Raw genomic sequence first — 17,608 nt, 5'->3', positions numbered from 1 at the left:
GCAGAAGTGAAAAATCCTAGAGGGAAATGTAGCAAATTAGAAAATTCATCATAATTAACTCCCCTCTACCTAAGGAATGTGACATTATTTAAATATTAACAAATACGGCTGGGGCCGGCCCCGTGGCATAGCGGTTAAGTGCACGCGCTCCGCTGCTGGCAGCCTGGGTTCGCATCCCGGGTGCACACTGATGCACTGCTTGTCAGGCCATGCTGTGGCGGCATCCCATATAAAGTGGAGTAAGATGGGCACGGATGTTAGCACAGGGCCAGTCTTCCTCAGCAAAAAAAGAGGAGGATTGGCATGGATGTTAGCTCAGGGCTGATCTTCATCACAAAAAAAAAAAAAATAGGGTGACGTATAGGCTAAAATAATATCTTCTTAATATTTATTTATTTATTTATTTATTTAAAGATTTTATTTATTTTTTTTTCCCCCCAAAGCCCCAGTAGATAGTTGTATGTCATAGCTGCACATCCTTCTAGTTGCTGTATGTGGGACGCGGCCTCAGCATGGCAGGAGAAGCGGTGCGTCGGTGCGCGCCCGGGATCCGAACCCGGGCTGCCAGCAGTGGAACGCGCGCACTTAACCACTAAGCCACGGGGCCGGCCCTCTTCTTAATATTTAACATGAAGACAGTGAACAATTCACTAACCATTCCTTAACTTAGGCAATGGAATGTAACAAAACGAATGCCTGATTTTTAAAATATTATAAAATACATAAACATGTATATCGTTTACTTATAGAATCAACTCAGAACTATACTGGTCTGCTTACAAACAATTGATAACTTACTAGAATTGAATAGTGTTGAGTGCCTTGATATATATGATATTTATCCAAAATTAATATACTGGCAGTAAGCGATTGAAAATAAAATGGGAATACTGGTCCCTTTCACAATGGCAACAGTAAGAAGGTAGAAATAACTATGATCAATGTGCAGGACCTATATTTCCCATCTCATGTTTTCTTCCTATCAGGTTTGTACTTTAACTCGAGAAGATAATCGTTCATTGGGTGTTATCCCTCAAGATGAGCAGCTTCATGTGCTGCCCCTGTACAAACTTTCAGACACAGATGAGTTTGGCTCAAGGGAAGGAATGGAAGCCAAAATTAAATCTGGAGCCATTGAGGTCCTCACACCCCGCCGGAAAAAAAGAACACGTTTTACACAGCCAGTTCCTCGTTCTGGGAAGAAGAGAGCAGCGATGATGACAGAGGTTCTCGCTCATAAGATCAGGGCAGTGGAGAAGAAATTCATTCCTCGAATCAAGCGGAAGAATAACTCAATGACAAACAACAGTAAGACTTCATCGCTGCCATTTTTAGGTGAGGCCAACGGCCACTGCTAATTTTCTGTGCACAACTTTCATTGGCAGAAGAGTTTGGACTTTGCTTTGCATCTTATTTTCCTTCTCCTTTATCTTTGCTACTCTCTTAGGAATGAGGCATTATGAGAAGAAAAATTTTAGATCAGAATATCAATTAATCAATTAACTTAGTTAATTGTTCTCAAATCATATTCGTTTTTAATATAGTTTGCTTAGAGTTCAAACTAAGACACTGAATATATTTCTATATACTTGCCAAAACTAAGAGTCAGTGAAAAAGTGACGCAGTATTTCTTGGTATTTTTTTCTACTTATGGTTTTTTTTTTTTTTAACTTATTGTTTGTTCCCTATCTATTTTGAAGACCTACTCCTTCTTGGCATACATGAAATGACATGACTTCCTTGAAATCTTCCTTGATCACCTTTAGCATCAATTTAAGTAATCCAATCAAGAAATATTACTGAGCATTACTTTCTAGGTATTGGAAATGTAGCAGTGAAAAAGAGAGGAGATAGTGCTGTGAAAGAATTCTATTTAAATGGGATTGTCAGAGAAGGATTCACTGAGAATGAGGCATTTCAGAAGAGTTGTAAAGGAAATGAGAATCAGCAATGTTTTTATTTGGAGAAATAGCATTCTAGGCAGAGGAAATAGCAAGTGCAAAACTCAGGAGGCAGGAATTTACCTTTAATACTTGATGCAAGCAAGGAGGCCAATGTGGCTGGAGCTGAGTGTGTAATGGGGGAAATAGTAGGAGACAAGATCAGAGAGGTAAGAGGGATGTCTGAGCAATTCATCTCACACTTTATAGACTGCTGTAGAGATTTTGGCCTTTATTGTGAGAGGAAGGTTACTGGAGATTTCAGAACAGAGAAGGGCTATGATTCGACTCAAACCTAACAATCTGGTTACTGAGTTGAAACTAAAGTAAAGTGGAGCAGAGAATACAAAAGTAGGATGGGGGCTGGCCCGGTGGCATAGTGGTTAAGTTCGTGCTCTCTGCTTCAGTGGCCTGTGGTTCGCAGGTTCAGATCCCAGGTGCGGAGCTACACACTGCTCATCAAGCCGTGCTGTGTCGGTGTCCCACATAAAGTAGAGGAATATGGGCATGGATGTTAGCCCAGGGCCAATCTTCCTCAGCAAAAACGAGGAGGATTGTCAACGGATGTTAGCTCAGGGCTAATCTTCCTCACAGAAAAAAAAAGAAAGAAAGAAAAAAAAGAAAGTAAGAAGATCATAAATTGGCTATCCTAACAACTCAGGAGAGAGATGATGGAACTTGGACCAGAGAGGCTAGTGAGGAGGACATCAGAAATTTCTGATTCTGGATATGTTTTGATGATAGAGTCAATAGGATTTCTAATAGATTAAATCTGGAGTTTGGACAAAACGGAGTTTCAAGGTTTACCCTGACATTATTGTCCTGAAGAAAGTTGAAGGATGGAGAAGCCACCAACTGTCATGAGGAATGGGGAAAGAAAAACAGATTTTGAAAGATGTAGAGGGAGATCAGAAGCTCACTTTTGGACATGTCAAGTTCCAGACATCTGTCAGACATTCAAGTCTAGAGGTCTAAGCAGCCGAATAAGAGTGTAGTTCAGAGAAGAGATTCAGGCTAGAGATATAATTTAGGAAGTCAACTGCATAGAGATATATTTCAGCCATGAGAGTGAATGAAATCACAGAGAAACTGAGGGAGATAGAAATTTGATCAAGGACAAATCCTGGGAATTCCCAATTTGTAGAGGTTTCAGAGATCAAGAAGAACCAGCAAAAGAGAGTTGGAGGGTCTGGTGAGGTGGGAGTGAAACCATAAGAATGTAGTGTTTCAAGGAAGGCATGATCAACCATGTCAAATGCTGCTTCTGCTTCAAGTGAGATGAAGATTGAGATTTCACCCTTAAAGATGAAGGCTTTTGGAGGCCCTGCTAGAGCAGACCTCTTCAGTAGAGTGGTGATGAGAATGAATGAAGTGAATTTATGGGGAAGTGGGAGAGAAATGGGAGAAATTCTTGTGGTTGCCTATAAAGGGGATCAGTTGAATGTAGTGAAGGTTGTAGGGTTGAGCGGTTTTTTCTTTTTCTTTTTCTTTTTCTTTTTTTTTGTGAGCAAGATCAGCCCTGAGCTAATATCCATGCCAATCCTCCTCTTTTTGCTGAGGAAGACCGGCCCTGAGTTAACATCTATTGCCGATCCTCCTCCTTTTTATCCTCTTTTTCTCCCCAAAGCCCCAGTAGATAGTTGTACGTCATAGTTGCACATCCTTCTAGTTGCTGTATGTGGCACATCGCCTCACCATGGCCGGAGAAGCGGTGCGTCGGTGCGCGCCCGGGATCTGAACCCGGGCCACCAATGGGGCCGGTCCCGAGAGGTTTTTTCTTTTTACTTTTTTTTTTCCTTTTGGTGAGGAAGACTAGCCCTGAGCTAACATCTGTTGCCAATCCTCCTCTTTTTGCTGAGGAAGATTGGCCCTGGACTAACATCCGTGCCCATCTTCCTCTACTTTATATGGAATGCCACCACAGTATGGCTTGATGAGCAGTGTGCAGGTCAGCACCTGGGATCAGAACCTGCAAACCCCGGGCCGCCCATGTGGAGCACGCAAACTTAACTGCTACACCACTGAGCCGGCCCCGAGATGTTTTTTTCTTAAATGGAAATTTTAAAAAATTTACAAAGTGTGTGAATTATATAATGAATCCCACCTCCTTCATATGCTCCCACTTTAAAATTTTTTCAATACATAGCCATTCTTATTTCATCTATACCCTTACCCAGGCCCCGCCCCTTCAATTTTTTTATAATTGCAGAAGTCATATCGTTTTATCCATTGATTCATCAGTATGTGTCAATAAAAGATAAGGAATCTTTTATAATCATAATACCTAAAACAAACAAAAAATCAAATAATGCCTTAATACCTATCAGTGTTCAAATTACTCCATTTTTCTCCTAATTGATTTTTTGTTTTTTACATTTGGTTTGTTTAAATCAGTATACAAACAAGGTTACACATTATATTTAGTTCATGTGTCTCCTATGCCTTTTTTTATTTCAAGCTTGCTTTTCCTCTCTTTTATTTATTTATTTATTTATTTATTTCTATTTTTTATTTTTTTGAGGAAGATCAGCCCTTGAGCTAACATCCACGCCAATCCTCCTCTTTTTGCTGAGGAAGACTGGCCCTGGGCTAACATCTGTGCCCGTCTTCCTCCACTTTATATGGGACACCGCCACAGCATGGCCTGATAAGCGGTGCATCAGTGCGCGCCCGGGATCCGAACCTGGGCCACCAGCAGCGGAGTGCGTGCACTTAACCGCTATGCCACAGGCCAGCCACTCTTTTTCTCTCTTTTTTTCTTTTCTTGTTATAGCAGAAACCATTGTCCTGTAGAGATAAATTCAGCTTCAATTTAAAAAAAAAAAATTACTATGGCGAGTACACTCTGTGATTTGTACACTTCTGTTTCTTCACATTAGGTACATAGTGTGTGATAGTGTCTCTTTTGTGTGACATTAAGACTGATCCATGAGTCATTTGCTGTCAACCCGATTTGCTGATTATATTATCAACTTTTTACCTGACAATTTTAGAAACACTTATCATATTCTATATTCTTTATTTCATTTATAGTAACAGTCTATCATTTGTTTTCATTTGTTAGTTGATCTTTTTTTATAAAGAAATATTGTCCTTATCAATAACTTGTTAATTCTGAGGTATGGTTCATGTAGGGAAATCAGAATCAATGCATAGCTATTTGCCTTTATTCACCAGTTTTCAGAATACAAGTTAGTTCCCAAGCACTTCCAGTGTGGTCAGGTTTTTAAAAATTTAGTATCATTTGGATCTCATGGTTTATAACACAGTTTATATTTCAATGCATATTAAGTAGGGGTTTTTTCCAACTAAATTTGAAAATGCTTTAAAAATCCTCAAATTGTTCCATCTTTGATCAGTAGAAACCCATCAAGCTGGTTTCTGAGTTCTTTTGTCACGACCCCAATCATCTTTGATAGCTTCCTTAGCCTCTGTTCCAACAAGATGTTCCAGGCTCATCTTATATAATCCTGCCCCATATCCAAAATCCGCCTGTTCTCCAAGGAGCCTAAAGAAAAAAATACACCATGAATTTATACTGATGTTCAAACTTAGATTTACGGAGTATTCCTCAACTTCCTTGATTTCTATATTTGTAAGAGAGGTTGTTTGTTTTTGTAAGATGAGAGAAATGGCAATGCAGACATTTATATAATGCTGGGAAGGATTCAATAAAGAGATCGTGAAGAGGCAAGGCGGGAAGAATTACCATTCCTTTTTGCTTATAGCTCCATTTTATTTTACAGATGCTTAATTTACGTTTATTTTAGGATTCATGTATCTGGTTTCATGCTGCTGGTAAACAGCAATTATCATTTTCATCTTTGTGTCATTCCCTAATAGCATCTTAGCATTCTTTTAAATAAACATCCCTTTAGTAGCCATATGCACAATATTTGGCCCATAACCTCTTGTCCTTTTGTAATCTTATGCACAAGAACTTTTTTTATTTTATTTTATTTTTATTTTTTTGTGAGGAGATCAGCCCTGTGCTAACATCTACCAATCCTCCTCTTTTTTTGCTAAGGAAGACTGGCCCCTGGGCTAACATCCGTGCCCATCTTCCTCCATTTTATATGGGATGCCGCCACGGCATGGCTTGCCAAGCTGTGCGTCGGCGCGTGGCCGGGATCCGAGCCGGCGAACCCCGGGCCGCTGCAGCGGAGCACTTAACCGCCTGCGCCACCGGCCCGGCCCCACAAGAACTTTTTTTTTTACAAGTTTATCCAACTCAAGAAAAGACTCATCACTGTTTTACCCTACCCTTCCATTCCCATGATTTATATTCTGTTGACAACTTAACCTGTGTAATAATAGATGCAGCCACAGATAGTAGCACAGGTTTCCTGATGTATCATTCCCTGGGTCCTATGTATAAGTTCTCTTTAGAAATGAGAACTAACGTGTCTCTAGGTTGTATCATCTGAGGGAAAAATTGCAGATCTTCTGAACTGGGTCCATGTTTGCTATTATATTGTTAATTATTTTAAAACATGGCCACTTTACTTTTTCCATTTCTTGGTCCTAAAATCTGCTGCTTTTGCACTCCCAAAAGTTTTTTTATAGCTTCAAAACAGAGACAATGTCCTCAAGAAAAATGTTTCCATTTGGTGTGAGATTTATGTGGGTATGTCAGAGCAGATGACCCACATTGGCCAATCTGATAATAATGACCTACCTACTTAGTGAGAAAGAAACAAAACTTAAATGCACTTGTTTTTGAGGGTTACAAATGGGTTTTTTTCAACTAAAATTTTTTATTTGACTTCCTTTTGCCTCATAATTAACTTTGCCAGTTATGATGCTTTCATTACGCAGAAATACTTATAAACTATTACTTACTTTTACTTTTTTAAAAAAAAATGAGATCATGCAATACCTAAAATGTGTCTAAACATCTCTTTGAGTAGTTAAATATTGCTCTGTGTCATCATATCGTCAGCTACACTGTATTCCAGTTTATTTACTTCATAGCCAATTAGGTTATTTCTAATATCTTACTATTTTATTTTATTTATTTATTTTTGTGAGGAAGATCAGCCCTGTGCTAACATCTGCCAATCCTCCTCTCTCTCTCTTTTTTTTTGTGCTGAGGAAGACTGGCTCTGGGCTAACATCCATGCCCATCTTCCTCCACTTTATATGGGACGTCGCCACAGCATGGCTTGCCAAGCGGTGCATCAGTGTGCGCCCAGGATCTGAACTGGCGAACCCTGGGCCGCCGGGCTGGCCCCTAATATCTTACTATTTTAAACAGTGGACATCCTTCTGGCTAAATCTGTGAACTTGTTTATGATTACTTCCGAAGGGAAGAATTCTTTGAGGAGAATTGTTGGGTGAAAAAGCCTACCAAACTACATACCTTTTTTAAGGCATGCTTGTGTGTTTGACTTATATAGGGCCAAACTGGCCAACATTGCCATCATCAGTGTTTTATGTTATTCTTTGCACTTCTCTTTAAAAATGTCTTTAAAGACAACTACCAAAAGTAGTTTGTACTTATCTTCAAATTTGGTGTCCTTTTCTCTGTTTAGGGAGTAAAACCGAGGCCTTGCAACCTGAAATAAAAAGTGAAACTGAACCCCATTTTATCTTCAAAGAGTCAGACAACACTAAAAGCTTCTCACTGACTCCATCCATTCCTCACCCAGTGAAAGAGGCAAACTTATCTCCAGGCTTCTCCTGGTCCCCTAAGAGTGCTTCGGCCACAACAGTTCCTTTTAAAAACGATGCATCAGATTCGTACGGGTTTTCAGAAAGAGGTAGCAATCCCCACTGCACAATGCCTTCTGCAAGACACAGTGGTGCTAATGCAGCTGCTGGGGAATGCACTGGAAGTGCACAGCCTGGTGAAGTGGTTCCTCTTCCCACCTTGTCTACTCCTGTGACAGATTCCCTGGTTTATTCTGAGCCTCCCACTGGTCCATCTGAGCAGCTAACTTCTAATCAGCCAAACCAGCAGCCCCCATTCATCACCTCTCCTCATGAACTTGCTTCCTCTCTGGTGGAAGAAGACGAGCAGCATTCTGAAGTAGATGAGCCTCTATCAGATGATGCCCTCTCAGACGACGCCCTGTCTCCTGCTGAGGAGAAGTTGCCCCACATTGATGAGTATTGGTCAGACAGTGAGCACATCTTCTTGGATGCCAATATTGGTGGGGTGGCAATAGCGCCTTCTCACGGCTCTGTTTTGATTGAGTGTGCCCGGCGAGAGCTTCATGCTACAACTCCTGTTGAACACCCAAACCGGAATCATCCTACACGCCTGTCCCTTGTCTTCTACCAGCACAAAAACCTGAATAAGCCCCAACATGGTTTTGAACTAAACAAGATTAAGTTCGAGGCTAAAGAAGCTAAGAATAAGAAAATTAAGGCCTCAGAGCAGAAAGACCAGGCAGCTAATGAGGGTCTTGAACTGTGCCCTGAAGTTAATGAATTGAACCAAATTCCTTCTCATAAAGCATTAACATTAACCCATGACAATGTTGTCACCGTGTCCCCTTATGCTCTCACACATGTTGCGGGGCCCTATAACCATTGGGTCTGAAGGCTTTTCTCCCCTTAATGCCTTTGCTAGTGCGTTGTATTTTTTCAAGGTGCTGTTAAAAGAAAGTCATGTTGTCGTTTACTCTATCTTCATCTCACCCATTTGAAGGCTGAGGTAAAAAAAAAAAAAAACGGGGTGGGTATTTCTTAACTGTGACTATATTTTGACAATTGGTAGAAGGTGCACATTTTAAGCAAAAATAAAAGTTTTATAGTTTTAAATACCTAAAGAAATGTTTTGGTTAGGTGTTAACCTTGATAGAATCACTCAGTTTGGTGCTTTAAATTAAGTCTGTTTACTATGAAACAAGAGTCATTTTTAGAGGATTTTAACAGGTTCATGTACTATGATGTAAAATCAAGACACACAGTATTAACTCTACACAGCTCCTGGTGCTTAACCACATCAACACAGTTAAAAAAAATAAGCTGAATTATTATTTCATGGTGCCATTGTTCCAACATCTTCCAATCATTGCTAGAAAATCGGCATATCCCTTTGAAATAAACCAATGAAATGTTTTCTCTCTTAAAATATCTCTCCTGTATAAAATAATTCATTATTGTTAGTAATGGTTGGAGGCTGTTCATAAATTGTAAATATATATTTTAAAAGCACTTTCTATTTTTAAAAGTAACTTGAAATAGTATAGTATAAGAATCCTATCGTCTATTGTTTGTGCATATTTGCATACAAGAGAAATCATTTATTCTTGCTGTGTAGAGTTCCATCTTGTTAACTGCAGTTTGTATTCTAATCATGTATATGGTTTCTGTTTTTTTAATGTGTCCTTTCTCATTCAAATATTAGCTACTTATATAAAATATTTAGATCATGCAAAAATTGTTAATTATCTCTAAAATTGGAATTAGGAAGCATATCACCAATATTGATTAACATTTTCTTTGGAACTAAATAAGAGTGGTCTCTTCTGATTTGTTGAGCAACAGTGGCCCCAATTTACTTTCACACCAGCTTTCTCAATGTAATCCATGAAAGGTATTTCCAAAAGGAGATGGGACATAGGTAATACTATTCAGAAGAGTCAAATGCTTCTAAAGTTTCAGGGTTATAAAATACAAAAATTAAGTAGCAAGAACCCTACCCATCCCAAATTGCCTTATTTGTCCTGAAAGTCATTGTGGTACAGAATAAGAATAAAATTCCTGTAGAAATCTTTTGAAAACAAATTCCCTATCATCATCTCACACACCTACACCCCAAACAAACAGTAGGAATGGTATTATAAGTATGGTTTGTCCATTAAGAGCTAATCCAAAGTAGTTTAAGCATATTAGTTTTCAGAATGTGATAACTCATCTTCTCTGATAATTGCCTATGTGCTAAGTAACAGGAAAATAGGCATTCCATTTATTTTAGTCCTCCCATTCTTTTTTCCCGTTACTTTATTGACTCATAGCAAAACTAAAGGAATTGGCCAAACAAAATGTTTAGAACAAGAAGAAATTTCAATGAAATACTTGATTCTGTTAAAATGCAGAGGTGCTATAACATTCAAAGTGTCAGATTCCTTGGGAGTATGGAAAACCTAATGGTGCTTCTCCCTTGGAAATGCCATAGGAAGCCCACAACTGCTAACACTCACAATTTTGGTGCAAAAGCAAACAGTTCCAACAAGCTCTCTAAAGAAAATCTCGTTGTAACTTATATTAAAATAATATATGGTGCAAAGTATCAGTTTCAAGCTTTTGACTAATCCAAGTAAAGGAATATGAAGGGATTGTAAATAACAAAATGTCCATTGATAGACCATCATCTTGTACAAGTAGATTTCTGCTTCTTGAATATGTAAAATAGGGTAATTCATTGACTTGTTTTAGTATTTTGTGTGCCTTAGATTTCTGTTTTAAAACATGTATATTTTTGTGAGCCTAAGGTTTCTTATACATATAAGTATATAAATAAGTGATTGTTTATTGTTTCAGCTGCTTCAATGAGATATTTACTAGTATTAGACTATCAGGAATACACCCTTGTGATATTTCGTTTTAGATTTTAGGCCTTAGCTCCCACTAGAAATTATTTCCTCACCAGATTTAATGGATAAAGTTTTAAGACCCTTTATCCATCCACCCATCCATTGATTCTTCTGTTCAACACTTATTGAATGTCTGCAAAATTTAAGTATTAGCTTTTGTTTTTATTTGAATCGTCACCCAAGACATAGTAAAATTGAAGAATTAAAATCCTAAAAGAAAGTCTTAGACATATTTTTCAAAGAAATAGCAAATTTCCTTCAAAACAATCCATTGTGATATATCTGCAGCAATTCAAATCAATTACTAACTTTAAATGAGTTCCTTAACAATCTAAACTTGAAGCACCAATGTTGACTTAGAGGAATATTGGGATTTGTGAAGTTAGTTTACCAAAACAAGTACATGAAAATATCCAGTCTCAACTAAAATGTTTCCATTCCATTATTATAATTAACACCATGAATGGCCTGTCTCAACTGATAATCCCATGGTGGGAGCCACACCTGATTCCTACCTTGTTGGGCTCTATTTTGTAAGTTTACCAGTTTACCATCCCATTGTCTGCCCTGTGATTTTTATTTTTTAAGTTTATGCTTACTCAATGTTATGCAGCATTGTGATTGTATGCTGGCTACACTGCTTTTAGAACACTTTTTCTCGTGAAGCAAGAAAATAAATTTGAAATGACATTTTCACTCAGAAAACTGGTCATCTAACATTATTTCTACACCTCTATTATGTTTTACTGTAATGATCACCTTTTGTTTTACCTCTTTTATAGCACTCACATTGGGTTGTCAATCTTCTGCCTTTGTTCATGGTATGATAATTGAATTCGTTGATACATGGCCCCCAAGTTAGTCCAACCTCTTCATAATATGTTACAAACTTACCACTATGATGAAAGAATAACTCCTGCCTATTGTAGAATCCTACAAAATATGCCGCCCTTCAAAATCTCATTTTCAATGGCTCTTAGGCCATCGTTGAAAAACTTTTCTTGTGCTTGTCAGCCTCACCTACATCTTCTTTCCAATTCATCCACAAAGTACAAAATATGTCATGTCATAAACCTAACAAATATATTATTGGAAAGTGAGGCTAGCCAAAAATGTATAGCTATAGGTAAATTTTTGCAACATGTTAGCAAAAGGCTTGCATCTTAAGTAACCTTGCAGCATCTTTATTATGCAATCTGCATGTTGATGAAATAATTTCATTTGTTAAATATAGAATTTCAACTAGATGAGATCCATAAGCAGTTTACTTAAGACATAACCCCAATACATACTTAATTGAATGCATACCCTTATGTAAATGAGATACCAACTTAATTCATATGAAGTAATCTACTTTGTAATGTTATTACTTCAGTGGACTCCTACTGATTATCATTTCACAACAGCATGTATGAAAATAATCCCAAACTATTTAAGTTTGGTCTTTAAAACAAATCACATTGAGATCTTCTATCTGGGACAAAGTTTTGACATTGCATGACAACTTCCACCGATACTGGGCACAGCATTTCCTTTGAATGTGCCAAGTCAGTCAGTAGCTGTATGTGACCTTTAATATATAGCTACCTTCTATTTCACAACTTCTTGATGCATGGAAATCTTTTTTTTGTCTAGAGTTAGTACAACAGTGAGTTTTGATCTTTTGTAGAAATTTACAATAGGAATTGTGAAATAAGGTAATAAGGTAGTGGCCTCTCACAGCGCCAGAAGACACCTTAGAAGTCATATAGTTGGATCACTGGGGCCCAGAGAGCAGATGTCAATGTTGGTGCATAATTATGTTTGTAAGTAAAATTTAAACAGTCGAATGAAGGCCACTTTCTGGTTAGGAGGACTGTAGAAAAACAATCTTGATTTGCTCACCCGGAGGGTATTTTATCATGGGAAATAACCTTTTTTTTTGGTACAAGCCAAAAATAAAATGGCTTTGGGTTTTTTTCCTGAGAGGTTCAAGGAAAGAAGATAAGTAAAATTGGATCAAGATTCCCCTGCCTGCAGTTTTATGGGCCTTGTGTGGGAAATCTAGCTGACTTTTACCTATGAAACTGTCCTGTTAACTCATCCTACAAAATGTGGCAATAGTCTCATCTATTATTCCAATAAACAAATATCAAGTACTTATACAGTCCAGGCTTTTATTTCCCCTGGAACAAGGGTTAGGCATACATAAGGAGTTATAAAATGTTGAATGGTTGAAATAATTGGGAAAGTATATTTCCGTTGTATATATTACTACCTAGGCATGGTTGTACAGTCTCTTCACGCCTACTGCCTAGTTGGCCTCACAATTAAGTCCCAGCATAGTTTATTTTGATGTGGCTGTTTACATGTATTAGAATATTGTTTTATTGTACACAGCTCCTAAACCTGCCCCTAAATGTATTGAACTTGTAACTTCGACATCAGTAGTACGGCACACTTAACCAAGTGATATAATCAGTGCTCTGATTCCTGAAGGAGTCTGAATTTATCCAAATCAAATTGTGCTCCGTGATGAGCTTTGTTCTAACAGGTTTAGAAAATTATGCCATCCATGGCTCTAGAATTCAGAAAGAATCTATGTTGTTTATCAGACGCTGAATTTGTGTATTTTCGTAGACCGTATTGAGATTCATTGGCATCTTTTTGCTTTTGTCTTGTGTGTAAAATAGAGACTAAGTTAATTTTGGAGACAGTGGGACTGGCTTTTATGCAAGCCATCACTCTCTTTGTCCACACTGAACTCTACAAACTTTAATTCTCTGCATTCCAGTATCTGGATGACTTCCTTTCAATCCCTATCTCTTCTGCGCACCCAATCAAATACCACTGTTTGCTTCAAAAGGCATGTATTTTATTCCTTCAAGTAATCCAAAGGTATTTCTTATTTTGTCACTTAATTTTCACTTCTTCATTAAGGGCCCAACAATGTGTTCCTCTTTTGGTAGTATACAATATTTGATATTTCTAGCTTTAAAAGTCCAATAGTAATCTTTTCTTTGTTGGCTGTGCTCCTTTCCCATACCTTCTGTGATATCCGTGATCCTGTCTGGGTCACACATTTTCTTCTAGTTTGTTCAGCTGTAGATGTTCCCTAAATTAAAGCAAAACTTAGTCTAAGATAAGGACGTTATTATCAGATGTTAAACATATTAGCGGATTTAACCCATTTGTGTTTGAGTGCAACTTCGGAAATACTTGGTTAACAGTATAAACCTAGTTTTTCTAAAAATGGAAATATTGTCCCTAGCAGCTGTTACGAAAGGCATTCTCTCTTGTCTTGTTCATCAGAAAAAAATCTTGCAGCTGTCAGAAACATTTGCATTTTTGGAGAAACAATATTGGAAAGTAATTTGGTTTCTTCTCCATTTATGTAGGTATAAACGTATAATCTTTGACCAGAAACTCGGCTTATTATTTTTCTTTTCTCATTTTACCGACGCTAGAGTGTCACTAAGTGTACTTTCATTCTTTTTACCGTTTTAATCCTTTCCTCTGATTTTCTTTAAATTAAAACTCTATTGCTTCCCCTCTCTCTGTTCTATCTCCATTCCCCATGTCACCTACACAAATACACGTGGTTCATTTTAAAACTAGCAGTGATCTTGGTCAGGTTGTCTTCCTGTCTTTAAAAATCGTGTTTCACAAATCCTTTTTGGAATAAAACCAAAAAGAATCAAGAGCTTGTATTCAGCCCTTTTCAGTTAGAGGCGAATTCAGTTTTTAGAAGCAGATAGTGATCATAAGACATAAGACCACAGGTTAACATCGAGTGCTCTCTGTATCAATCCCAACAATGTTTGACTCTCAACTCATTTATTAGTGTTTGAGTGTTTTACAAAAAATTATATAGGAAGTTAAATATTCTAGCACTATTTCTATATGGCTTTGCTATTTCTGCACAACGCATCATACTAATTATAAATTATCTGACCAGTGACTTTGAATTAGTAACGGATCTGATCTATAGAATAGACAGTATTTTTTTGCATGTTTTCCTCCTTATCTCCAGGCCCAATTTTGTGAGTGGTATCTATTTTCCAATGTAAATTTGCCTTTTGGGAATTTGGTTGTTGGCAGTAATAGGAACTATTTATAATCTGGATGAAAAAGTTTAAGCTCTTTTGAATGCAATAGAGGACGTTAAGGTGAAGAAAGGAGGGAGAATTGTGTTCCTATTAGCAATCTACAAGTTCACTCTGCCAGTGCAACACTGGGAAATACTTCTCCCCACTCCATAGCAGTTTCATCTGAAAAATAGCAGCTCAAAATGAAGAACCATTTTGAAAGCAAATACAATAGTAAGAAAAATTATAATCCTTGTACTTTATAATGTTTTATGTTATCAAGCTGCTTTACTATGTGCTACTTTTTTCTCCCCAACATGGAGAATTGGACAGAGAACAACATTCCCATCTTACTGATGAGGAACCTGCAGATTAGCAAAAATAGCAAATGGCTTGCTTCAAGTCAAACAGCAAGTCGACCCATCTGAAGCTAGAATATTTAATATCTGCAGACCGCTAAATGCATTTCTGCACCATAAACTATGACTTAGAGGGTGTTATCAAGTAGAAATTTTGTCAGACCTGGTCTAAGAATAATATAAAAGTTACTATTGTATGCAAAACATGCTTCTGGATTATTCTGTTTCCACTATTTATTTACCCAGCTATTTTCTTATGCATACTTTGGAAGTTCTCCCCAAATTCCCAGGACTTCTGCATTAGGGCTTAGATTAGTGACGTTTTATTTTTAACTTCTGTAAAAATAATTTTATATAAAGAATGTCCCTGGACTACTAAAACAGAGGGAAACATCCTAAATAAAAATTGTTTAAAAAATATTATTTTTAAAAAGACTAAGGTCAGCCACTCATAATCAAAGTTTAATGTATTTGTTATATTGAAATGCAGGTTTCTTGAAGGGAATGTGATGGGTAAACTATTTTAGTTCCCAGACACTAGTGGTAAAAAGATAAAATCGTTGGCATCTCAGAGATAGTGCTGTCTCCCACTAATTTGAATTTTTGTTTTGTTTTTGTTCCACTTTGTTTCCAGCCACATAAAATGTCTGGGTCAAAGGTTTAACATACCTGTGCTCAGAGAGTTAAGAAAAATAATGAGATGTATTTGTAAAGCTTTTAGTAAGCTCTTTGTAAATATAAGGAGGTAGGATATTTTGGCTATTCCATCAGTAAATTTATGGGTTACAAATGAAAAACCCAGGCCCTAAATAGTCACATAAATTCCACTTTTGGAGATTCAGTTCGGTAACTGCCTATCCTCATTAATGCCTGTTTGTGATATAAAATGGTTGATGACATAGGACTTTACAAAAACAGCTCTTTAAAAAAAAAAACAAAGGTTAATTATTTTTTATCGCTATGTACGGTCATATTTTTTTTTTAACTTTTGTGAGATAACATTGTGATGGGTGCTTTAAGAGAAATATTTTTCCAGAAATGGTTTTGTCGTAAAAATAAAGGGCAGCTTTTGCATTGTGACGAATGGGTGGATGGTCATCTTTGGGTTACTAAGAAATCATGAAGTGTTCCCTAAAGAGAAACTTGTAAAACTACTTGGCAGAAAGAAAAGCATTAATTTCTAGTTTTTTCATTTTCTCTTATGCTATATGATGACTTACCAAGTAGATTCATGTGCATATCAATACATGTTCAAAGGAGAAGACTGAGTGCTTATCATTAGTGGGAGTAAAATATTCACAGATTCTTTACCATGGTGAAATAGAGTAGTACTGAATTCCCAATAGAGAAATAGCGATTTCACAAGTTAATATTCCTGTCTCTAGCTGACTTTTTTTGTTTGGAGTGTATTTACTATTTATTTTGTACCTTTGATTTTTTTTGCTTTGGGGGATTTATTTTTACCTAATGCCGTCCTACTGTATTAAATATCCCATACAATGAATAAGTTAGTAAGGAAAAGATTTTAAAATTCCACAAATATTTGTTTTTGGTTCTTAACATATGGGGGAAACGGTTTAAAGAAAAAGCACTTCACCATGTAGAAGGGAAAGAGATAATCTTAATTATGATGATTTCAATTCAGGATCAACATGTAGTGCTCTGCATACAAGGGAACACTTACTAGCAGTACTTGAAGACTTGTGAGTTGGAATTGCATGTTACTTGAAAGACCTAATTAAGCTAAATTTTGGTGCACAGCAGTTGTACATGATTTCATGTTTATGTAGCAAAATGCATTGAAATGTACTAGTATTGAAACATACATGTAAAGATAGTTGTGGAAATTGTCTATTATATTTTCCTTGTGTGTCTCATTTATTTAGAGCATAAAGTTTCTTTTTTTTAATTGTTCTAACTGAATAAGGCTAAATGAATACTGTAATTGAAATTATATTTTAAATCTTTGTCATGAGTTTTTAAAAAAACTATTGCAAATTGTATCATTCCTGATTACACAGAACTTTGTGGGTGGTTTTAAATAAATTTTATACTTCTATTTTGCACCTGATAGTCTAATTTTTCTTTCCTTTCAAAATTGTACTTTTTAAAGTTTAATATCTGATGAAATTGACACATTTTTAACTTCAAAGGAGTATAAGATTTAATATTAGGAGATGACCAAGTATATGGATTGTGTTTAAAACAAAATCAAGATGGCTACATTTATGGAATCATTATTATGTGCCAGAAACCTTGCATTTTATATAAATTATTTAATTCCCACAGTGATACTATTGTGTAAGGACTCTTATCGACCCCATTTTAGAGATGAATTCTGAAGCTTAAAGTGGTTAAGTTCACATCCCTAGTAACTGGCCGAGCTGTTAATCACCTTGAGTCTAGACTGACTCATGCACTCCCTTGGGTTCATCCTTATTTTAATAAGCTTAATCCTGAACACAGCATGCTAACAGTATTTTAAAGTTGATATCCTAAAGTATTTATTAAAACCTGAAGGGGAAAAAAAATATTGACAATAGCTTTTTAGTGCTATTACAGCAAATATCCCAGGATAAGTTAACTTTAAATTGATCTAGTTTGAAACCTAACCCCGCTACTGTAGCATCCTAGTAGTCCTCTTCCTTCTAGTAAAGGAACAACTCCATCCCCTTACCCTACCTCCTCCCCAGGTT

The 17,608-nt window shown here is 36.8% G+C and overlaps 1 protein-coding gene across 5 annotated transcripts in view; it reads left to right on the top strand.

Moving 5' to 3' along the window:
• The window catches only part of TET1 (tet methylcytosine dioxygenase 1), a 139,567-nt gene extending 122,589 nt beyond the window's left edge, over positions 1 to 16,978 (top strand). For all 5 annotated transcript variants that reach the window (XM_058543315.1, XM_058543311.1, XM_058543314.1 and 2 more), the window contains 2 exons: positions 987 to 1,335; positions 7,475 to 16,978. In XM_058543315.1, coding sequence (XP_058399298.1) covers positions 987 to 1,335; positions 7,475 to 8,487 — 1,362 coding nt within the window. In that variant the 3' untranslated portion in view covers positions 8,488 to 16,978. The remainder of the gene's footprint in view (positions 1 to 986; positions 1,336 to 7,474) is intronic.
• The last annotated feature ends 630 nt before the right edge of the window (positions 16,979 to 17,608 follow it).

This window comes from Diceros bicornis, chromosome 6 (assembly GCF_020826845.1).
Source record: "Diceros bicornis minor isolate mBicDic1 chromosome 6, mDicBic1.mat.cur, whole genome shotgun sequence".
NCBI lineage: Eukaryota > Metazoa > Chordata > Mammalia > Perissodactyla > Rhinocerotidae > Diceros > Diceros bicornis.
This window is presented reverse-complemented; position numbering and strand designations above follow the sequence as displayed.